At 39.3% G+C, this 20,439-nt stretch overlaps 1 protein-coding gene across 2 annotated transcripts in view; it reads left to right on the top strand.

Moving 5' to 3' along the window:
• Nucleotides 1-20,439, top strand: part of PDE8B (phosphodiesterase 8B) — a 72,046-nt gene that overhangs the window by 32,422 nt on the left and 19,185 nt on the right. For both annotated transcript variants that reach the window (XM_048291950.1, XM_048291949.1), the window contains exons 3-10: nt 2,950-3,140; nt 4,470-4,529; nt 6,453-6,510; nt 10,817-10,905; nt 13,573-13,651; nt 14,108-14,248; nt 15,607-15,695; nt 16,115-16,175. In XM_048291950.1, coding sequence (XP_048147907.1) covers nt 2,950-3,140; nt 4,470-4,529; nt 6,453-6,510; nt 10,817-10,905; nt 13,573-13,651; nt 14,108-14,248; nt 15,607-15,695; nt 16,115-16,175 — 768 coding nt within the window. The remainder of the gene's footprint in view (nt 1-2,949; nt 3,141-4,469; nt 4,530-6,452; nt 6,511-10,816; nt 10,906-13,572; nt 13,652-14,107; nt 14,249-15,606; nt 15,696-16,114; nt 16,176-20,439) is intronic.

Here is a 20,439-nt window from a genome sequence, read left to right as displayed (position 1 = left end):
TTGTGACCCAGGTGCTCCTGGCCTTAAGAGGCAAAGGGAAGAGTCCAAAGCAAACCAGCCTACTCCAACTCTCCAAACATCCCATATACAGCTTGCACAGTTGCCTAAATTTTGTGCCAAGTCTTGCAAATAGGAATGGTTTGATTTCAAGACCTCAGAAATGACCGTGCTGAAAGTACGTGAAAATGTGGTTCCTCCAGGGGACACAGGAGATCGGTGGTTTTTATAAACAATTAGTGCACATAAAAAAGGTGTTGGATCCTCTTGCAGAAATGTTTGCTCATAAATGTTTGGGTGTGTTCCTATTCAAATGCTGCATTTTCTCACCTTTTAGGACATTTATCTGCCATCATCTCTTCCACAGTGTTGACACTGTGATTTTCCCCGATGAGCTGCAAATGAAGCACGATGATGCACAGCATTTCACTGTTCCTTCATACCAATATAACAGCAGCCCCTCTGTAAATTTATTCAGAGATACTATGTCTTTTCCACCTTGAAAGTCTCTTGCTGGGATATGATGATTTGAAAATAATAAGTAACTTCTTAAGCTGCTGTAATTTTCTTTTTCCATTTGATAGCCTGTGTGTCCTCAGCTGGTATTTCTTCTTGTTTTTCAAACTCTTTAAAGCAAATTTCTGTCCATTTTCTGTATTTGTATAATGAACTGGGAACAAGACGTGCAATGGTTGTGTGAAGCAAATACTTAGAAAGAGGGTAAAAATTTCAGTACATCACCAAAATTGTAAAGGCCTCTACAGAGAAAGTCCATGGTGTTCTCAGACTAGGGCAACATTGAGTAAAATTATCTTTTTACAGTAACATCGGTATACTATGCAGCAAAAGACCAACTACATTTGGCAGTTTTTTGCCAAGGAACACATATTGAATTTAAGCATTTCCTTGATCATGTTGTTTATACGGATTGTTATATTTTTATCTTGACTTCGACAGCATTCTTCAAATGTACTTGTAGTTACGTTATGTTTTGATGATTTATAGTAAGCTTCATACAAATGTTAATGAGAAAGCATAGTATTAATACTTTAAAACAACTTTCAAAGTTAATATTCTCAGAAGGATTTGCACACTGATAATTAGCTACTAGTGAGAGATTGGATGGTTTAATTAATCTCTGTTATTTCACAGCTGGTAAAGGATTGCATTTTGCCATCCTTTATTTCCAAACTGGGAGTGCTGAGAGAAGGAAGAGATCAAAAAATGAGCCGCCCCCAACCTCCTCAAATTTTCTTTCCCCACAATGTTGCAAACTAAGAACAAAATAAAACTAATGGCAGTTGGAACCAAACAGAAAATTGTATCAGAGCAGGGACTTGAATCAGGAATCAGCAAAATCTGCAGCTTGGCCACATCACTGCTTTCCAACACACTGATGGCTGGGAAAAAAATCAGCGATTAGGAGGAGTGACAACAGTTATCTTGGGTGTTAAGTGCCAGTAAACCAAATCTCCTTATTGATAATGGCAATCAAAAACCTTCCAATAAATTGAAACTTTTACATTCTTAATATTTACAGAAATTCTGAGTGTATCATTTTCTTCCATTGTTTAATAAAACTCTGGTTGTCCTGTCACAGTAACAATGATTGATTTTTTTATTGCTTAGAAGTCAACAATACAGACAACTAAAGACAAGAGGAAGGCTACTGTCACCTTTTCTAGCTTCTAGACTGATGGTGTTGAAATTCATGTGCTGACACTCCAGCTGCATAAAGCAAGACAGATAAAGGTTATTGACCTTTCCTACAGGCATTTGGAGCAAATTTTGCATATTTTTCTTAAACAGATTGCTTCAGTAAAGTCAGGGGATGACTTTTATTTGTGAAATGAACAGGATTTTGCTTTATACATAACTAGTCTCTGGGTGCTGACTTTTTGTGCAATTTTAATAGCTGTGGATAAACTTTTGACTTTTTGATGCCTTCTTTTTCACAGCATATTGGCAATAAATGAGCCCTTTTCTATATCTGACACACAGGGTAGCATGGTTAGTTGTCAGTAGCCATGGTAAATATGTGCATTTGTAATGGGAAATGTCTGCACGACTGGTATGAATAAATTGGACACTGATAATGTGTGCACTGTAGGGCTAGGAAGAAAAATTTATTCTCTCTGAAAAACACTTTGTTTTACATGAGAAGCACAGAAATACAGCTGTTTTCAGCCTCTCTTCTCTATGCCAGCTTGCAAACAGGCTTCCTACAGCATCTCCTTGATCTTTAGAGTAGTGCCTCAGTACACTTCCTACCTTGTGTGAGCAGTTCCTTAAGTGTTCAGTTGAAATTGTCTAAACTACTTCATATGCTTAGGGACAATTTGGGACAATTTATTGGGTAAAAAATTCTCGTATTTGAATATTTTTCCTCCATACTCCATCCTGTACATACCTGCTTGTGTGTTGCTCGTTTTGGCTTTGAAGTAATATTGGTTAATGCCATATTTTTTGCATTAAAGGAGAAAGAACAAATAAAACTGTGTTAATTGCTTGCCCATGTCTTCAGGGATGATAAGGGATAACTAAGGCAGTTGCATTTCAGACAGTTCATTACAATCAAAAGTGTGTGCGGCTCGGATGGCCTGATGAGAGTGGCAATGATGTTTGAGAGTGGCAATGATATTTGAACACTCCAGCTGGTTGCTGATTGAATTGGAACAGGAGGGAGGAAAAAATCATCACGTGGCAAGTTGGTTTTGTCCTAAATACCAGTCCTTGTTTAAAACAGGTAACTATTGATTATCTATTGATGACCAGTTTATCCATTAAGAAAGAGGTACTACCGCATTGGCTGTTTTACAACCTGTGGTTCAAGCTTCCCACTTCAAAGCAGACTCAATCTTCTACAGGGCAGAAGTGTTTGTTAAGACTTGCACCATGCAGAGGACTACTTTATGTGTTTAATGTGGTGCTGCTGTTTTCCATCCCCTGCAGGTTTTGCTGGTCTTTGCAAAAGAAGACAACCAAAGCAATGGCTTCTGGTGGGCTTGTGACAGAGCGGGATACAGGTGCCACGTTGCCTGGACTCCAGAGTCAGCGCTTGAATGTTTCCTGGATAAGCATCAGGAAATAATTGTTATAGATCACAGGAACTCCAAATATTTTGATGCAGAAGATATCTGCAGGTAACCTAAAGGACCTTATGCTTCTCTTAAGCTGCAGAATACATTGTACAAAACCAAACCTCCTAATTTTAAAAGAAAAAATAGGGGGGAAAAGAAGATAAAAACAACAAACAAAAAATGAACACCTAAAATTGTAGTAAAATGGAAGTTTGGGGACTGAGGCCAGGAGGTTTGCATACATCTGTAAGAGAATAACGATATGAAAACTAAACTATGCCAAAGTTGAATTGTAGAATTGTCTCTAGGTCATAGGGGCTTCTATCAGAGCATAAGCCAAAGCTGTTGTGAAATTATTCCTTGCTGTCTGTGCTGCATCTTTCCTGGCTTACTGCTGCAGCAAAATCTGAAGCTGCAGACTTCAAAGGAATGTGTTTGTCCACAAGGTCAGGCACTGCCAGTTCTTCGCAAAGGTTTTCATCACTCTTCCAGTCCACATGGTTGTGTCTAAGGTGCATTAAGATTATGAGTGCATAGTATTGGAATTCTTTGCTAAAATACACTGTTTCAGCTGCAGCATGTATTTTGCACCATACTGTGCTTCTAGTCTGCCATGAGCTGAAATTCGCCGCGTTTATGACAAGGGGCATTTAGTGCTCAAATACTTGTGCTGATGTATGTTCTTCTGCCATACTTCTAAAGACCAACAGATGAACATAAAGATTGTTTATTCGGGACAGTGTGATATGAGTCCAAAAACCTATGATTAGACAGTAAAACACAAATGGGGTGTTCTTCTGATAGCTGGTAATATCTTTTTCGGTTTCTCAATAATATGCAGGGTGGTGAAATTTTGCTTATTCTGTATATAATAAACTATAGTCTTTCGTAATTTGTTATGCCCACTTTTCTTACTTGCATGCCTTGAAAGCACTTCCCACCCTGTAAACAAAATTTTGTGATGTCTAGAAGGACAGTGGTAAATATTAGAGGGGGCAGAGATTCTTGTTTAAATTAGTCAAGGGCATTGAAAATGCTTTGCATGGACTGACCTTTCTCAACTCTTGAATTCAGGGCAGTCTGCCCCAGATAAGCTGAGTACACAGGGGAAACCTTCACTAGGTCATGAGAGTGGGTTTGAAAAGCTGATGTTTGTACTCTGTGGTTTTGGAGCTTTTGCCTTCTTACCTGCTTAGAGCAAAATGAGAAATCTGGTGGCAAAATGAAAATGGTTTGTCTAAGTGGGGATAGGCAGGTTTGGCAGTGCACTATCGTATTTTCTAGCCTCAATGGTGTCTTTCAGTCCTGACTTTCATTTATATTTTCAGTGAAGGTACTCAGAACAATATTGAGAAAGCATTCAGTGTAACTGACAAATTTTTGTTTCCTCAGGTCTATTCGTGCCACAGAGCCATCAGAGCATACTGTAATACTTGCTGTGGTTCCACGCACGTAAGTATTACTGGTTTGTGAAAGGTTTTTATTTTACTTTGTAAGAACAGTAATTTAACATAGAACAGTTATATCTTACTAGCAAGTCTTACAGAGTAAATGCAGTATTTTTCACCCAAAATGCGCTAGTGATGTTTTATGTTTTATTTGAGTGTTTTATAACTTTCCTTTAGTGCAGATTGGTATTATCACTGTCACCTTCAGAACGGGTTGTATAGTAAGAAAATCAAACAGGTATGTGTTTTTTCTAAGAGAAAAAGAAAATCCAAACCAAAACCAGAAAGCTGTGTATTACTTTCTAAAGGAAATTACTAGATAAGTAACACGTTGTTTATTGAACTGGGTTCTGGGGAAAACTTCAATCCTGTTGATGCTAAATTCACCAGAATGTTGTCCTGAAACCCTTATTCACTAATTCATACCCCATGCATTTAAGAAGAATTCTTACTGATTTAAATATATATTTATCAAATACCTTCAAATACCCTTGTTATAACTCCTACACACTACTGAATCCATTGTCATTTTATTAATTTCCTAGATCAATTAAAATATTAGGAAATAGAGTGGCAGGAGAACTATTACTGGCAAGATTTGAAAATCAACTAGATTTGCTGCTGAACAAGATTTTGCAACTTAACTTTATCTTAATAACATTTTTTTAAGATTGTTTCTCATAGGATATCACAGAACGTCTTTTATCTTTTTCATACTTTCTTTTTGCAATCGCCTTCTGTGTATGTAAAGAGATACAGGACTTCTCTGGACGACCTGTCAGGTTTGCTGTAGGAATAACTATCAAGCTGTATAAAAGCTGCAAATACCTATAATAGAAGGCTATAGCACCAACTTCTGTAACAGTATGATTTTACGTATGTATTTTAGGAAAAACTCTTCTCACTGAGTTCATTATAGTCAGAGAACTATGTCAAATTCATACCATCTAATCCTCAAGTGTTCTGTGCCCATACAATATACCAGCCCTGCTTAATATCTGTTTCAATGTCCTGGACAATGGGATTGAGTGCACCCTCGGTCAGTTTACAGGTGACACCAAGCTGGGTGAGAGTGCTGATCTGCTGGAGGGCAGGAAGGCTCTGCAGAGGGATCTGGACAGGCTGGATCATGGGCTGAGGCCGATGGTGTGAGGTTCAACAAGGCCCAGTGCCAGGTCCTGCTCTTGGGTCACAACAACCCCAGGCAGTGCCACAGGCTGGGGCAGAGTGGCTGCAAAGCTGCCCACAGGAAAAGGACCTGGGGGTGCTGGTGACAGCGACTGAACGTGAGCCAGGGTGTGCCCAGGTGGCCAAGAAGGCCAATGGCATCCTGGCCTGGATCAGCAGTGGTGTGGCCAGCAGGACCAGGGCAGGGATTGTCCCCTCATACTCGGCACTGGTGAAGCCACACTTCAAATCTTGTGTCCAGCTCTGGGCCCTCATGACAAAAAGGACATTGAGATGATGTCCAGAGAAGGGCAACAGAGCTGGTGAAGGGTCTGGAGCACAAGTCCTATGAGGAGTGGCTGAGGAAGCTGAGGGTGTTTAGCTTGGAGGAAAGGAGGCTCAGGGATGACCTTGTTTCGCTCTACAACTACCTGAAAGGAGGCTATACCCAGGTGGGGGTCAGTCTTTTCTCCCAAGTAGCAAGGGACCTGACAAGATGAAATGGCCTTAATTTGTGCTAAGAGAGGTTTAGACAGGGCATTAGGAAAAATTTCTTCCCTGAAAGGATTGCAAGTGTTGGAACAGGCTGCTCAGGAGCGTGGAATCATCATCCCTGGAAGTATTTAAAAGATGTGTAGATGTGGCACTTTGGAAATGGTTCTGGTGGGCTTAGCAGTTCTGGGTTAAAGGTTTAACTAGATGATCTTAACAGTCTTTTCCAACCTGAATAATTCTGTGGTTCTGTGATTTTGTTTTGTAGATCTGCTGACCAAGAAGAGACTTCTGTTCTTCCCCTTCTTGATGCAGGCTTTGATAGGGTATGTATAAATTGCCTATGTAATATAGAAAACATAGTAACTTCATCAATTACAGACACTTCCACTTCCTCAAATTGAAAATTATATATCCTTTTCTGTCAGAAATTTATTGTTAAGAAAGCAGTGGCAGTTAATTTACTTTTCTTTTCAACAGTGTGTTCCAGAAGCATATGAAATGAGAAGCTCTGTGACGTAGCTAGTCCTTTCAGAATGGCAGGAGTACTGAGATTACTTCCATGTGGTCTGGCTGGGTAGTGGGTGGGTTTTGTTGATGACTGCACTAAAAAACAATGTTGGGAGACTCTGATTAAAATATTGCAACATGCTGGCTCATCACCCAGACCCCCCTGTGTGTCTGAGGCTGCTGGGATTTCTCTTCTAAAGGGACTACAAACCTGTCCAGCTCGTGGTGTGAAGAAGAATTTTTTTTCCCATTATGTCTGTTATGTTGGTTTGCACAGTTCTTCTCAGTACAGAGTTAGAGACACTCCTGTACAAGCAGCAGAAGGGAAGGTAACTGTTGACACTGTTTCTCAAAGGGTTTTGAAGGAGAGAGCCAAAAGGCAGGAGTTCTCAGCTCTGAAAATCTAGGTTGCTTACCCTCTCCTAATCTTCATGTGAGTGGCTTTGGATGGATATTACTGTTACATTACTCTAAAATAAACCAGCTGCATTTTTTGAGTTAGCCATTCATAAGGAAGGATGTGTACTTAAGCAAAAGAAGCACATCTGGAGTTAGAATTAACTGTATTTACTTTCTTAAATATATATATATATAGTTAGGAAAATTAACTATAGTAGGTAAAATCAGGGAAGAGATGGAATTAACCCAGGCAAAATCTCATTTTCCTATGCTCATACTGAGTCCAGTGTCTGAGCTAACTCACATTCAGCCCAAGTTTGTTTACACAGCAGAACATGAACCAGAATTACCATTTTCAGATCATCTCCCAAAAAAAGAGGTATCTTGCCTCTACTGCAAGGGTATTGTGGGGCCAAAGCATTTCTAAAGCACTTAGATGCTCTAAAAATTGGAAAAGGTGAATCTAAGAGAAAGGTCAACCCAAGAAGGCCAGTGCTCTATTAGTGTAGTTTCTCTCTCTCCCTCTCTCTCTCTCTCTCTCTGGCTTTAATATTTTTCAAAGAAAACTTTATTACTTCTCAGGTCTAGGGTTTCATTCGAACACAATGCAGGGCAATATGTTTTGTGAGCTAGATTGTAACTCTAGGTGTAGCACTGGGTAAAGTCAGAGGAGACTGTGCAGCTGTGAGACACGGCTCAGTGGTGCTCTCTGCCTTGGAAAGAAAAATCTTTTTGCACCTGACAGCTGCAGTAACTACTCTCTCTTGCTGTCCCAAATTTATCAGAGAGCTTGCATAATGTAATAATTCCCTATTGGAATTATTTTCAAGACTTTAAAACGCATCTGATGTCAAGATTTCTACTTTTGCTGTGGGGTGCACATAGGAATCATTTTTGCTTGGATGGGGATCAGTAGGGACTAAATCCATTACCACACAAAGATTTTAAAAGACCCTTCTTCAAACAGAAAGGTGTATTTGTGGGGAGTCTCTTCCTCAGCAGCAAAAATGAAATTTATTTTTGGAAAATCATACCTGCTGAAATCATAAGTTTTTCTTTATGCTGACTTATTTCTGTTTTTTCTTCCTTCTTCTCAAGAACATACTTTATTACATCTTCTGATTTTCCCCCTATATCATTAACAGCTTTTGTGTTTGTGTATTAATGCTGTTGCTAATCCAGTACATTAATTATGCTGATTTTTTTTTCCTCTCAGCCTCATAAATCTGATAGTGGTGGCCTACTTAGGGTGGGCTAATTTGAACAAGCAATTTAGCTTCCTGACTGATTTTTAGCTATGATTTAAATCAGCAAACAGGGGATCTTAACATTTGCAGTTACTGAATTACAAACTTGTATTGTATTTTGAACTTTTTTCCTAAACAAATGTTGATTCTCATTGACCAGATACTATTAAAACTTTCTGGATTGGAATAAAAGAAGTCTTTAATATTAAACCTAATTTTTATTGCTAAGCAAGAAGAATTATGCATCCCTGTTGGCTTATAACTCTTGTGGCTTGTACTAAGTTCCATAAAGAACAACAGCAGAATCCCATTATAATGAAGTAAAAAATAATTTAAGAGTACGTATTACTTAAATCACAATCTACTATATACATACGAAACTTTCTGTAAAGAAAATGTTTTGTCTGCCTTCTAATATCTGAGAGTTCAGAGATCTTCTTATTCTTGTGTCACATTAGAAGCACAGATTACAAAAGGAAATGTCTCCTGCTATTTTCATGTCCCAGTCAATTTCTCAGCTTTGAGTCAGCCAGCAAATGACCAGCATCAACACTGTGAACTTAGGGAAAGTGATTCTGTACATCTGCAGAAGATTATACAACAGTTAAGAGCACAGTTAGAACTTTGATAAGCTGCAATTCTTGATTCTTAGCAAAAGATTTGTGCCAAGAGTTTTGTAGGTGAACAGCAGTGGTTAAATTTTTTCAGTAAAACACACTACTGTAAAATTTAGTTTATAAAGAGCCTTAGTATATTCTAGTAAGTCTATTTCATAAAATAGGTTGCCATCATTGATAAGTTTTATATTATTGATAGATTTGTTCTTAATTGTTTTAAATTTAGCACAAATGTATTTGATTATTTAAAAGAGCACCCTAAAACTGAAAATCTAAATCTACACTGCTGTAGAAGAGAAGTTTGTTTGCAGGCAGTTTGATATACAAAAACAAAACTTTGTTTGCTCCTTTGCTTCTGCCAGCTTGATATTGTACCTTTTGTTTTCCCATGCATTCTGTAGTGTATGAAGTGAAAGTTACAGCAATATTTTAAGATCTTAACATTAAGGAGTGAAACAGACCCATGCCAACAGTTGTTTTTAATTTTACCTTTTTTATGTTTTGCTCACAACTTGGAATTAAGCCACTGGTCTCCAAAACAGAGTTTTTCATCCAGGGCAGAAGCATAGATTTCTTGAAGGCTCTGCTTTGGACATTTGCATGCTGCTCTGGACTGTGTGTGCAGCTGTGCTGTGAGAACTAGTGACAACACAGGGCATTTCCTGTGATAACTAAAGTCAGTGCACGTGTAATGTAAACTTTAACTGAAGTCAGAGAATCTACTTCTTTTGTAGCAACATAAAATTTCTGATTTCAGCAGGACCAAGCACAAGCACTTTCAAACCTAACAGAGAGAACATTCTCTCCTGTCTAGAGTAAAAGTTTTTTCACTGTGGCCAGCATGCTTCTACTTTATATACTTTTCTGCACTTCTGAATTCACAGTGACAGCTCAGTGAGATTACTTGTGAAGCAAACTTACTTCCTTTTCTGAGCTTTAGCCGCAATATTTGCTTGGAAACAAATGCCAAATATAATTCTTTATCTTTTTCTTTTTTGCATGAATGTTTTTATGTCTCTAAGGTTTTCCATTTCCCTTGTGAATGAAGGATAGGTGTTCAAAATAAAACATCAAGGCAATACTGGTTTTGTGTGAGACTGTGTTTGGGGTTCTTTTAAGAGTATGCGTTGGATTGCTAAAACCAAATGGGAAAATTGAGTTAAGGATTTAGCATATTTTTATGCTTGCTTTGTATTTAGATATTTGTGTTGTCTTAAAAAACAGAAACTCATTCCTGAGGAAAAGATGATTATTCACAACACAAAAGGTACAACCAGAGCTTATTTCTACAGAAAAGGAAAGTATGGTTGAGGTTGGGAGGGACCTCTAGGGGTCATCTTGCCCAACCTCCCTGCTCAAGTACAGCCACCTAAAACAAGTTGTCCAGGACCATGCCACACAGCTTTTGAACATTTCCAGGCATGGAGACTCTGCAACATCTCTGGGCAACCTGTGCCTAGGTCACTCTCACAGTAAAAAAAAAAAAAACAAAAAAAAAAAAACAAAAAAAAACCACCAAAAAAACCCCACCCTGTTGCCTGATGTTCAGGTTCCCTGAACCTCCTGTGCTTCTGTTTGTGCCCATTGCCTCTGGTCCTGTCACTGGGTACCACTAGAAAGAAGCTGGCTATGTCTTCTTATAGTCTTCCTTCAGATATTTATATACTTTGATAAGTTCTCCACTTCAGCCTTCTCCTTTTTGGGCTGAGACAGCTCCCTTGGCCTGTCTCATGGTAGAGGTGCTTAATCACCCTTGTGACCTTCACTGGCCTCGTGCCAGCTCTCTTTAAAAAGTTTAAGTTTTAGAAGCAGGAACAGAAATAACAGCCTATTTAATACACTCTTGATTTGTCTTCCAGCAATTCATGGAGAACAGCAGTGTCACTGCTTGTTACAATGAACTGGTTCAAATAGAATACGGGGAAGTGCGATCTCAGTTCAAATTACGGTATGTAGAAGTGTGAGAAACTGCAAACAACAACGTCCTGGTCTAAATAATTGTATCGTGTTGCTTTCTGCTTCTTTCCAGCTCTGCATATGTGTGTCTTGCATCTGTATGTATGTGTAAGTATGTATGTAATACACTACATTTTATATTTTCTCCTCCTGTTATTTTGTAAAGGACGAACTGAAGTGCCTTAGTAACTGGTACCCAGAGAAAGCTCGGTCAATGTAGGTATGGACTGCGAATTTACATGATGGTAAAATTTCACAGAGTCATTCTTGATCTTGCGTGTCTGAGATTTCATATTCAAAGGCTTGATCTGAATACGATCTTGATTCAGCTCTGAGTTTTTATTTTCTTGCTTGGCCGAGACTTGGCAGGCCAGGAGCACAGTTGTATATGATAGTGAGAAGTTAAATTATGTTTATTCCCACATGCACTTTTTCCTTAATGTGACTAATTCTATATTTAATATAGGTGCTTTTGCATGCATGTAGATATTTGTGCAATGTAACCATATGAAATGATAGGAAAGAAATGCAGAGAAAGGGCTGTTCTCTCTGTGGCATAAATTAATTCCAGTTCCATCTACAGAAAATACTATCACTTTTCTACAGGTTTCAGTGTGTCTATTTAAGAAGGTGATTTTTCTAAGATTTTCTTTGCAAACCGATACCAAAGTGACTTCACATTTCACATGATTGCATGTTCATACATGCAAACTGCAATTACAGTAAAATTTCAGGGAAAAAAAAATTGAATTTTGGTTTACACAATTTTAAAAGTTGTCTTCCATAACTCAGCAGGAATTCCCCCTACCTCTGTCTTATTAGGCAGATGCCATTAAAAACTAATCAGAACCGATACTGGTTATAGCATTCAGGTACAATTCTTTTTTTCATTTGTGTGGTTTAATTAAGTGGGGAAAAAGGTGCTGCACTTCATGTCAGTGCCACTTGCCAGTGATCTGCAAGTCTTCTACACAGCTTTGTAAAAGTGAAAGGGAAGAGAATGCAGAAAGTTTGTTGATAGAATTAAACCCAGGATATGTCACATGTTCAGACACAAGAGAAATGTGATGAAAAACTAGCACCAGCCCCAGAGAGCAGTATATGAGGTCACATCAGCGGTCAGAAGTGTCTTTCTGTTCCTAGCATGGACTGCACTTTTCCACATAGCTGGTTCTGGTTTGAAACTTGGTTGGACATCTGTGTGCTAATTAAAGGGGATATGGGCCATTTTAACTTGTAATTTTGCTGGCTTGCTTGCCAGATCAAAAGAAAATACTAAGGCTTGAATAGTGCAAATATATGTGTGTTTTCTTACAGAAACTCTATGTAATTACATTTGTTAGCAGCTGATGTACCAGACAGGCATCTATCACTGAGACAAATTAGTTCCTTCACACAGCACAAAATCACACTCGGGAACCAGCTTGAACTGCTAGAAAATCACATATAAAATTATACTCCGAGCTCCTTTTACTCTATGAGCAGAAACACTTCTGTCATCTTCCATATAAAACACTTATTTCCTACAAATCTTCATCCACATAACTGTGTGTCTGTGTTTCTGTGTATATCTCTTCATGTATCCTATTTGGTTTTGAGTTACTTCTGTAATAAGGAGAAGTAGCAATGTTCTGTATTTCTTAATTCTCTAGTCACTGGTATTAATTCAAACTCTGCTATGCAGCCTGGAAGCAAGATGTTCCTTTTAGGTAAATACTGTATACAGGAATGTTTATGCACAATGCGGTTTTGCTCCCGCAATGAGACTTATTTAGAATATAATTAGTTTGTCTTTAGTGCAAATCAAAGATGAAGTACTGATACCTATCAAAAGAAGTATGCCTGGGTTGTTTCTTCTAGTATGTACTCTTCCTGGCCATGGTAGGGTGTTGGAACTACATGGTCTTCATGTCCCTTCCAACCCAAATCATCCTATGATTCTATGAGATATACATTTTTCCCTAGTATTAGGAGCCTATATTAATGTCATCCTGTATAAATCATAATTTAAGCAATTTGAATTCTGTAGCAAGAAGATAAGGCTTCTGTTTTCTGGCATTAGTTGAAGGATAGCCCTGGAAAAAAAATGGGGATCAAAGATCATCTGGGTTCTTAAAGATCAGGATGTATGGAAGTCCAGTCACTGCATTATTACTTGGAAGCAAGAAAATTGGTATTTTTTGAACTAGAACTTTGACATGGTTCTATTGCTTCCTTTAACTGTGTTGTATTACAGTTTCTTTTACAGTGCCAACCTACTTGCTGTATTGAAAAATTTGTATATACCTGCTGTCGTGATTTTTGTGTTCCAAATTTTTAATGATCACAAAACATTTTGATGTAATAGTATGTGTTATTTTTACTGCTCACTGTTAGTTCCTGCTGTCCAAAGCATGTATGTAGGTACAAGTATACTATTAAGATGCTGCAGTATCTATGAGCACTTTTATAATGTAATCTGCAGAAAAAGCACGTTAACAACAGGGATGTCTGAGGCTGGATGTTTTGAAAAAGTCATAATAAAGATAGTGACATGGTCTAGTCAAAACAACTGCTACTTTGTGGTTCATCTACTGATAAGTACAATTTAATCATGGATTTATAGTGAACAAAATGTTCTAACAAAAAAACTAATGTGCTAATCATTTGCTAATTTCAGGGCTTGTAATGCAGTGTTTACAGCATTAGACCATTGTCAGGAAGCTGTAGAAATAACCAGTGAAGATCATGTCATTCAGGTAGGGGGGAAAATGTTAACTATCTTACAGAATTTGAAAAGAGGAAACCCAAAGTAGTCCCTGTTCTACTTCAGTATTTTAGCTTTGTTGCCCATTAGAAAGCCTTGTAAAATGAACTGCCTAATTTCTGGTTGCTGCACACTGATGCCTGCTGAATTTTTACGGATTTTCCTTCTGTAACTTCATTTAGATGGTAGTTTTCAGTAATGTTTTTTCTCTGCATTCACTGTCTTTCTGTGCTTTCTGATAGATTACATATCACCTTCTCCGTTCAGCCTCTTACTTGAATAAAATGTTTCACCATTACGTAGTATTTTATATGAGAAACACTGAGTTGTAGGGATGAGTGGTTGTGCCTTTAGCCATATAACTTGTCACACTTCGATACTTATATAAGTTATTATCCTTGAAATAAATTCTTTTTGATATTGTCCTAATGTACCTTTGTTTTGGCAGTATGTTAATCCAGCCTTTGAACGGATGATGGGGTACTGCAAGGGAGAGCTTATTGGCAAGGAGCTCACTGAACTACCTAAAAGTGATAAAAATTCTACAGACCTTTTGGACAACATAAACACATTTATTAAAAAAGGAAAGGTAAGCAAATAAAACAAACTCCTTTGAAACTGCTACAGAGTTCTATTCTGCTTTGGTTTTTATTGCTGTAGGTTTAAGAACACAAGATGTGTTTTTCATGAATATACATGTAAGACCAGAATTCTGCTTCTCAGATGTCTAAGCACAACAGCTCATATCACAGACAAGTGACTACAGATCTCATTAGCTTTGCTTTTAGGATCTGACTGAACTCCTGCTGATTTGTTGGCTTAAGATCAGTATCAGAATGTTTTCTGTGTTTCTGTTTTGCTTAGAGCCCATGGAGCTTTTGTTAGTTGGAATGTAACAGTTTGTCCCTCAGTCAGTCTCTCAGGTGGCTGAATCATCCAAACAAAATGTGTAACTGTTCTGTCAAACAGCAGAGCCTTCACTAACTGCATACTTAAAGCACCAAAATGTATTGGCACCCAGTGGGGTTTGCTTTCCTAATAACTGTAGTTAGAATATCTGCAGTGCACTGTGAACTCCTGTCGTTGGGGTGATGAGCCTGGCAATACATTCTCCTAACACATGCAACAGTCTCCTATCCCATCTCCCCTGGGCTGCAGAAATACCTGTTGCCCTTCCCTCTCTCATGTTCTGCTTCAAGAACTTTGGGGAGTTCTTGAACCTTTGAGTCACATCCAGCAATGATCTGAGCTTTGTGAGTCACTGTCTGGAGTTGTTTGCAGGTTCACCTTGGTTCATTAGCAGTACCCACAGGCCACTCCTGCTGTGCTCCTCCTCATTTATATGGGCTGCCCAGGAGCTAGTACTGCCTGCTCAAAGGTATCTTTTACCCATTTTCCGACTTCATCCTACTCTGCTGCCAGGTAGTTCCCTCCTTAAAATTATTCCTCTTTGAGATTAGTTGAAGGACATCTTTAGATCAAAGACTTCTGAAATTTAGCATATATATTGCATGACAACCAACAACTTCAAAGCTGAATGGTGCTTGGCACAGGGCTCGCTTCTGCTGGTCCCAAGGGATATCCTTTTGTTGCAGCCACTGCTTCTTATGGTGGCACCTAGCAAGAATGTTTGTCACCTCTTTAAGTAGATGATACCTAAAGTTCCTTGTAAAAATTGTAGAGTTCCTTGTAAAAAATACTTTCTCCCAAGAGAAACATAATTATACTGTCCTTACATCAGTTAAAGGTGCTGCTCTCCACTGGGTGAGTAGTTGCTGCTCTCTCTCTGTTATACTTAATAGTATATTAATTTTATACTATTTTTAAGAAGACAACCATGAAATAAAAATAATAATTTAGTACATAAGGACTATGCAATAATAAATGAATATTTGACTGTAAGCTATGTGTGCTCAGATGCTGTCACTGTTGTGTGTGTTTCCTTAGGAATGGCAAGGAGTTTACTACGCAAGAAAAAAATCAGGAGACAGTATCCAGCAGCACGTGAAGATAACACCTGTGGTCGGTCAAGGAGGGTAACTAACTTGTCCGGAACATAATTGATTTCTGGGTTTTAGGGCCTTCTCTCTGCTTTCTGCATCTGTAAGTTTGACATGAACCTCCATGTATTTAGCAACTGGACAACCCCATGTTCGTGTGTGTGCTTGTACATGTTCCCACCTTCGCAGTTTAGAATGGACACATTGCCAAATTCAGCTCCCAGATGTGCAGGAGAATTCCTGGAGCAACAGAAGGATCAGGTGTCCTGGGATAAAAACCTCAATGTTATGCTTCATGAAGGAGTGAGTGCTAGTCACCCAGTTGTCTTGCTGGTTTTGGGCTTGGTATCTGATATCAGGACGGCTTGGAGATCTCTCCTGTAGAAAATATGTGTATCACTTCACTTCTCTCTTTACAATTTGATACAGTAACAAGTGATTATTTCTGTTGCTAGGCAAATAAGACACTTTGTGTCCCTCAAAAGGCTGCATTGTACCAATGAAAACAACAAACAGGTATTGTATTTCTTTCATGTGATAATTTTCATAGCTTTTAGTAAACTGATATTTTTTGGCTTAAAATTTTTTCAAGAAGATGTGATCTATATTGTCAATGAGATTCTCATTGATTGTTGGGTCAAGCAAGAAAACTTCAACATTTGCCTGCACTATTCTCCTTTTGCAAGACTCCTGAGTAGAGGAACAACATACTTAATTTTCTGGAGCATGGATATGACAGTTGAGTCCATGATGCTGTGGAGCAACACAGACCACAGTTCAAAGGGAGTTCAGGGCTTTTTTTGTAGAGCTGTTCTTGCCAGCCTGATCTGGTGTACTTATGCCAACTAATGACCTATGCTCAGTGGTCCCAAGATTTGGCAATGTGTGGTACTTATATGAAGTGCAGCCTTCATGCAGGCCCTGAGACTTCATACATCTGCCAGAACAGGTGCTGTGAAAGGGTGTAACTCAAGCCATAACCCGAGTAACGTGGCAGTAGTGGCTGAGCTGGGTCTCTGCAGTCCAGACACAAATCCACACCAGCTGCTCCTGCAACAAACTTGGTGGTGCGGAGAGCTGTTTGCTGTCATCTTCTCCTGGTTTCCTCCCTCTGACAGTGTCTGAGGCAGATGACCACATCACATACTTTGCCCCAAAAATACTCTACTAAGTGCCTTGTAGCGTAAAGTCTGGACTTTTGTGAGCAAAGGAGTGAAGCCTGTCTTTGGCATATGGTCTGTGGGGGGTGAGATAGAAAGTGGGAAGCATAAGAAGTGGCTGGAAACACTTTAGACCAAGCATGTGCTTGGGAAATAGGATATGTTTCCATGTTGTTTAGGGAAGGGGTTCTGTATCTTGTTTTATTTAGAATTTTATGTGCTTTTATCCATGATGTGGGAAAAGACACACAGGAAAAGTATTTAGAAAATCTCTAGTATGTCTAGTTGCCCTTTCTTGAGTAGAACAATACTGAATATTAACACATTATTGGAAAACCACTACTGCTAGAGGAATTTCATTGGTGGTAACATTTGACCACTGAAACCATCCTTGTTTAACAAGTTTTTGTGGAGGTAGGTAGTAAAAAATCAAGGAGAAATCTGCATAATTCCCAGAAGAACTTTGCATGTCTATCACTGAAAAATAAGACTCATAGTATTTTAAACTTATGAGGCTCTTTGAACTAAAACGTGTATTTTAGTATTAGCAAAGTGTCATTTACAGTCACAGGATGTTTTAAAATGCTCAGCTAGAGTGCAACAGAGTTTTATAATAAAAGCAGTGATAAAGTTACATGTATTTCTTTTTAATTCATTGCTTAAACCTCAAAATGTTGTTTCATTTATAGGTGCTTCGATGTTGATTTGAAAGTAAGACATAATCTGATGGCTTTTTCTATATTATACACACAACTGAAAGACTGGTACAGGGAGGTGTATATATGATATTCTTAATGCAAGATAATGGGTTCAAAATAATTACAAACTTGTATCCATATGTAAAAACAGCAGTAGGAATATAGGAAAAAAGTCCTTTTCTTTTGTTTTTCTTTGCCCTGTAGATTGGACTGCTTAAACCAGTAAGAATCATAGAATCATAGAATCATAGATTGATATGGAAAGGGACCTTAAAGATCACCTAGTTTCAACCTCCTTGTCACAGGCAGGATCACCTCCCACTATACCAGGTTGCTCAAAGCCCCATCCAACCTGAACTTCCAGGGATAGGGCATCCACCACTCCCCTGGGGAACCTGTTCCAGTGTCTCACCACCCTCACAGTAAAGAATTTCTTCCTGATACCTAATCTAAACCTATCCTCTTTCAGCTTAAAACCATTCCCCCTTGTCCTATCACTACACACCCTTGTAAAACTTCCTCTCATTTTCTTGTGGGGCCTTTACATACTGGAAGGTGCTACAAAACATCCCAGACTTTTCTTCTCCAAACTGAACAACCCCAACTCTCACATCCTTTCCACATAAAAGAGATGTTACAGCTCTCTGGTCAGTTCTGTGGCCCTTCTCTGGACCTGCCCCAGGAGGTTCATGTCTTATGCTGGAGGCCTCCAGCATGTTATGGCCCCTCAAGCAGTCGTGACACCACAAAGCTTGGTGTCATTAGCCAACCTGCTGCTGGTGCACCTGATCCCACTGTCTGTCTCCCTGACAAAGATACTGGCCCTAGTGCAGACCCCCGAGGAGCACCACTCATCACTCCTCTCCACCCGGACTCCTGGTCATTGGCCACAACTCTTTAAGCAGGACCATTCAGTCAATTCTTTATCTATTGAGTGGTCGACCTGTCAAATCCAGGTCTCTCCACTGTAGTCAAGGGTGTGCCTGGAAGCATCAAATGCTCTGCACAAGTCCAGTTAGATGACATTCCCTTATCCGCCCATCGTAGGAGGCCACCAAATATGTCAGGTATGATTTGCCCTTAGTAAAGCTGTGCTTGTTGTCTCCAGTTATCTCCTTATTTTCCATGTGTCTTAGCGTAGCTTCCAGGAGGATCTGCTCCATGAATTGCAGAGCACAGAGATGAGACTGACTGGCCTGTCGTTCCCTGGGTTTTCCTTTTTCTTTTTTAATCTTTAGAAATGACAGTTCTAAGTTTCCCCATTTCCAGTCACTGGAAACTTCACTGGACTGCCATGACTTCTGAAATATGATGGATAGCAGCTTAGCCATTTCCTCCACCAACTCCCTCAGGACTCACAAATGATGATCAGGTCCTGTGATCCTGTGCACCTTCAGGTTCCTTGGATGTTCCCAAACCTGATCTTCTCCTGCAGTGGGTGGGTTTTCATTTTCCCAGTCCCTGCCTTTACCTCCTGTGACTCGGACAGTGTATGTAGCTGGAGCACTTGCTGGTGAAGACCAAGGCAAAATATTCATAGAGTACTTCAGCCTTCTATGTGTCCTGGGTAACCACACCTCCCGTTTCCTTCCAGAGAGGGACAACATTTTCCCTAATCTTTCTTTAATTCACCACAGTACCTATAGAAACTTTTCTTCTTGTCCTTTATGCTGCTGGCCAGATTTAATTTGATCAGGGCTTTAGCTTTCCTAACATGATCCCTGGCTCTTCAGACATTCTCTCTGTATTACTCCCAGGCCACCAGCTCTTGTTTCCACTCTCTGTAGTCTTCCTTCTTTTGTTTGTCAACAAGCTCTTTGCTCATCCACACAGGCCTCCTGGCATTTCTGCCTGACTTCTCTTTGTTGGGATGCATCACTCCTAAGCTTGGAAGACGTGATCTTTGAATATTAGCCAGTTCTCTTGGGCCCCTCTTCTCTCCAGGGCTTTATTCCATGGCACTCTACCAAGCAGGTTCCTGAAGAGGCCCAAGTCTACTCTCCTGAGGTCCAGGGTAGTGAGCTTGCTGTGTGCCTTCCTCACTGGCCTGAGGATCTTGTACTCCTCTTATTTCATGATTACTGCAGCCCAGGCTGCCCTTGAACTTCATGTGCCCCATCAGCCTCTCCTTGTTGGTGAGAACAAGGGAAGTTAAGAAACAAATTTTATTTAAGGACTTGTGTCCAAGGTGACATTCATATCCTCCTGTACTGCTGGAAAGTACAATCCACTCTTGTCTTTTTAGTAGTTTCATGAGAAGCTACTGGTAAATTCAGCACTTATTTGATGATCTATAGGCCTGGGGAGCTTTACACATTTGGTGATCCCAGGGAATATGGCCTTGAAAAGGTTCTCCACAGGTACAGAGGTCTGCCACAAAGGTTAAGGACCACAGCCTAAGAGAAAATATGCTCTGTGGAGATTTAAGGTCCCTTAAAAAACAAGGTGTATCTGACAGAGAATGTAATTGTTCTGTTTCACTTCTGTCATGGAAATACCTCGTACCTGTAGGAGATCCTGGACAATGCAGTTTTCCTTATGTCCATTCCTGAATACTTGCAGCAGTAGAACTTTTCCTTACACTAAAAAAATTAGGTTCCCTTTCAAGCCACAGATAAATCTTTATGGAAGGACAAAAGGAAATCAAATGAAACATTTACTTAAGTTACAGAGCAGTAAAAGCTGTCATAATTCAAATATTCATGCAAATGTAATATTTCACTGCATCAACATAATTTTAAACAGCTTGATTTCAGCATTCAGACAGTGTGTGCTGACGTCAAAACATCCTTACATTATTATGCATTGTTTCACCTTAAAAAATGTATCTGTTTTTTGCCATTTGTGACAGCCTCTGTAAGGGATATCAGAGACTACTGGAACCTTCATGTATTTCCATGCCAGATTTATCACACAGAAAAA

This window comes from Corvus hawaiiensis, chromosome Z (assembly GCF_020740725.1).
Source record: "Corvus hawaiiensis isolate bCorHaw1 chromosome Z, bCorHaw1.pri.cur, whole genome shotgun sequence".
In the NCBI taxonomy this organism is placed as follows: domain Eukaryota; kingdom Metazoa; phylum Chordata; class Aves; order Passeriformes; family Corvidae; genus Corvus; species Corvus hawaiiensis.
Note: the sequence above shows the minus strand (reverse complement) of the source record. Positions and strands in the feature narration are given on the sequence as shown.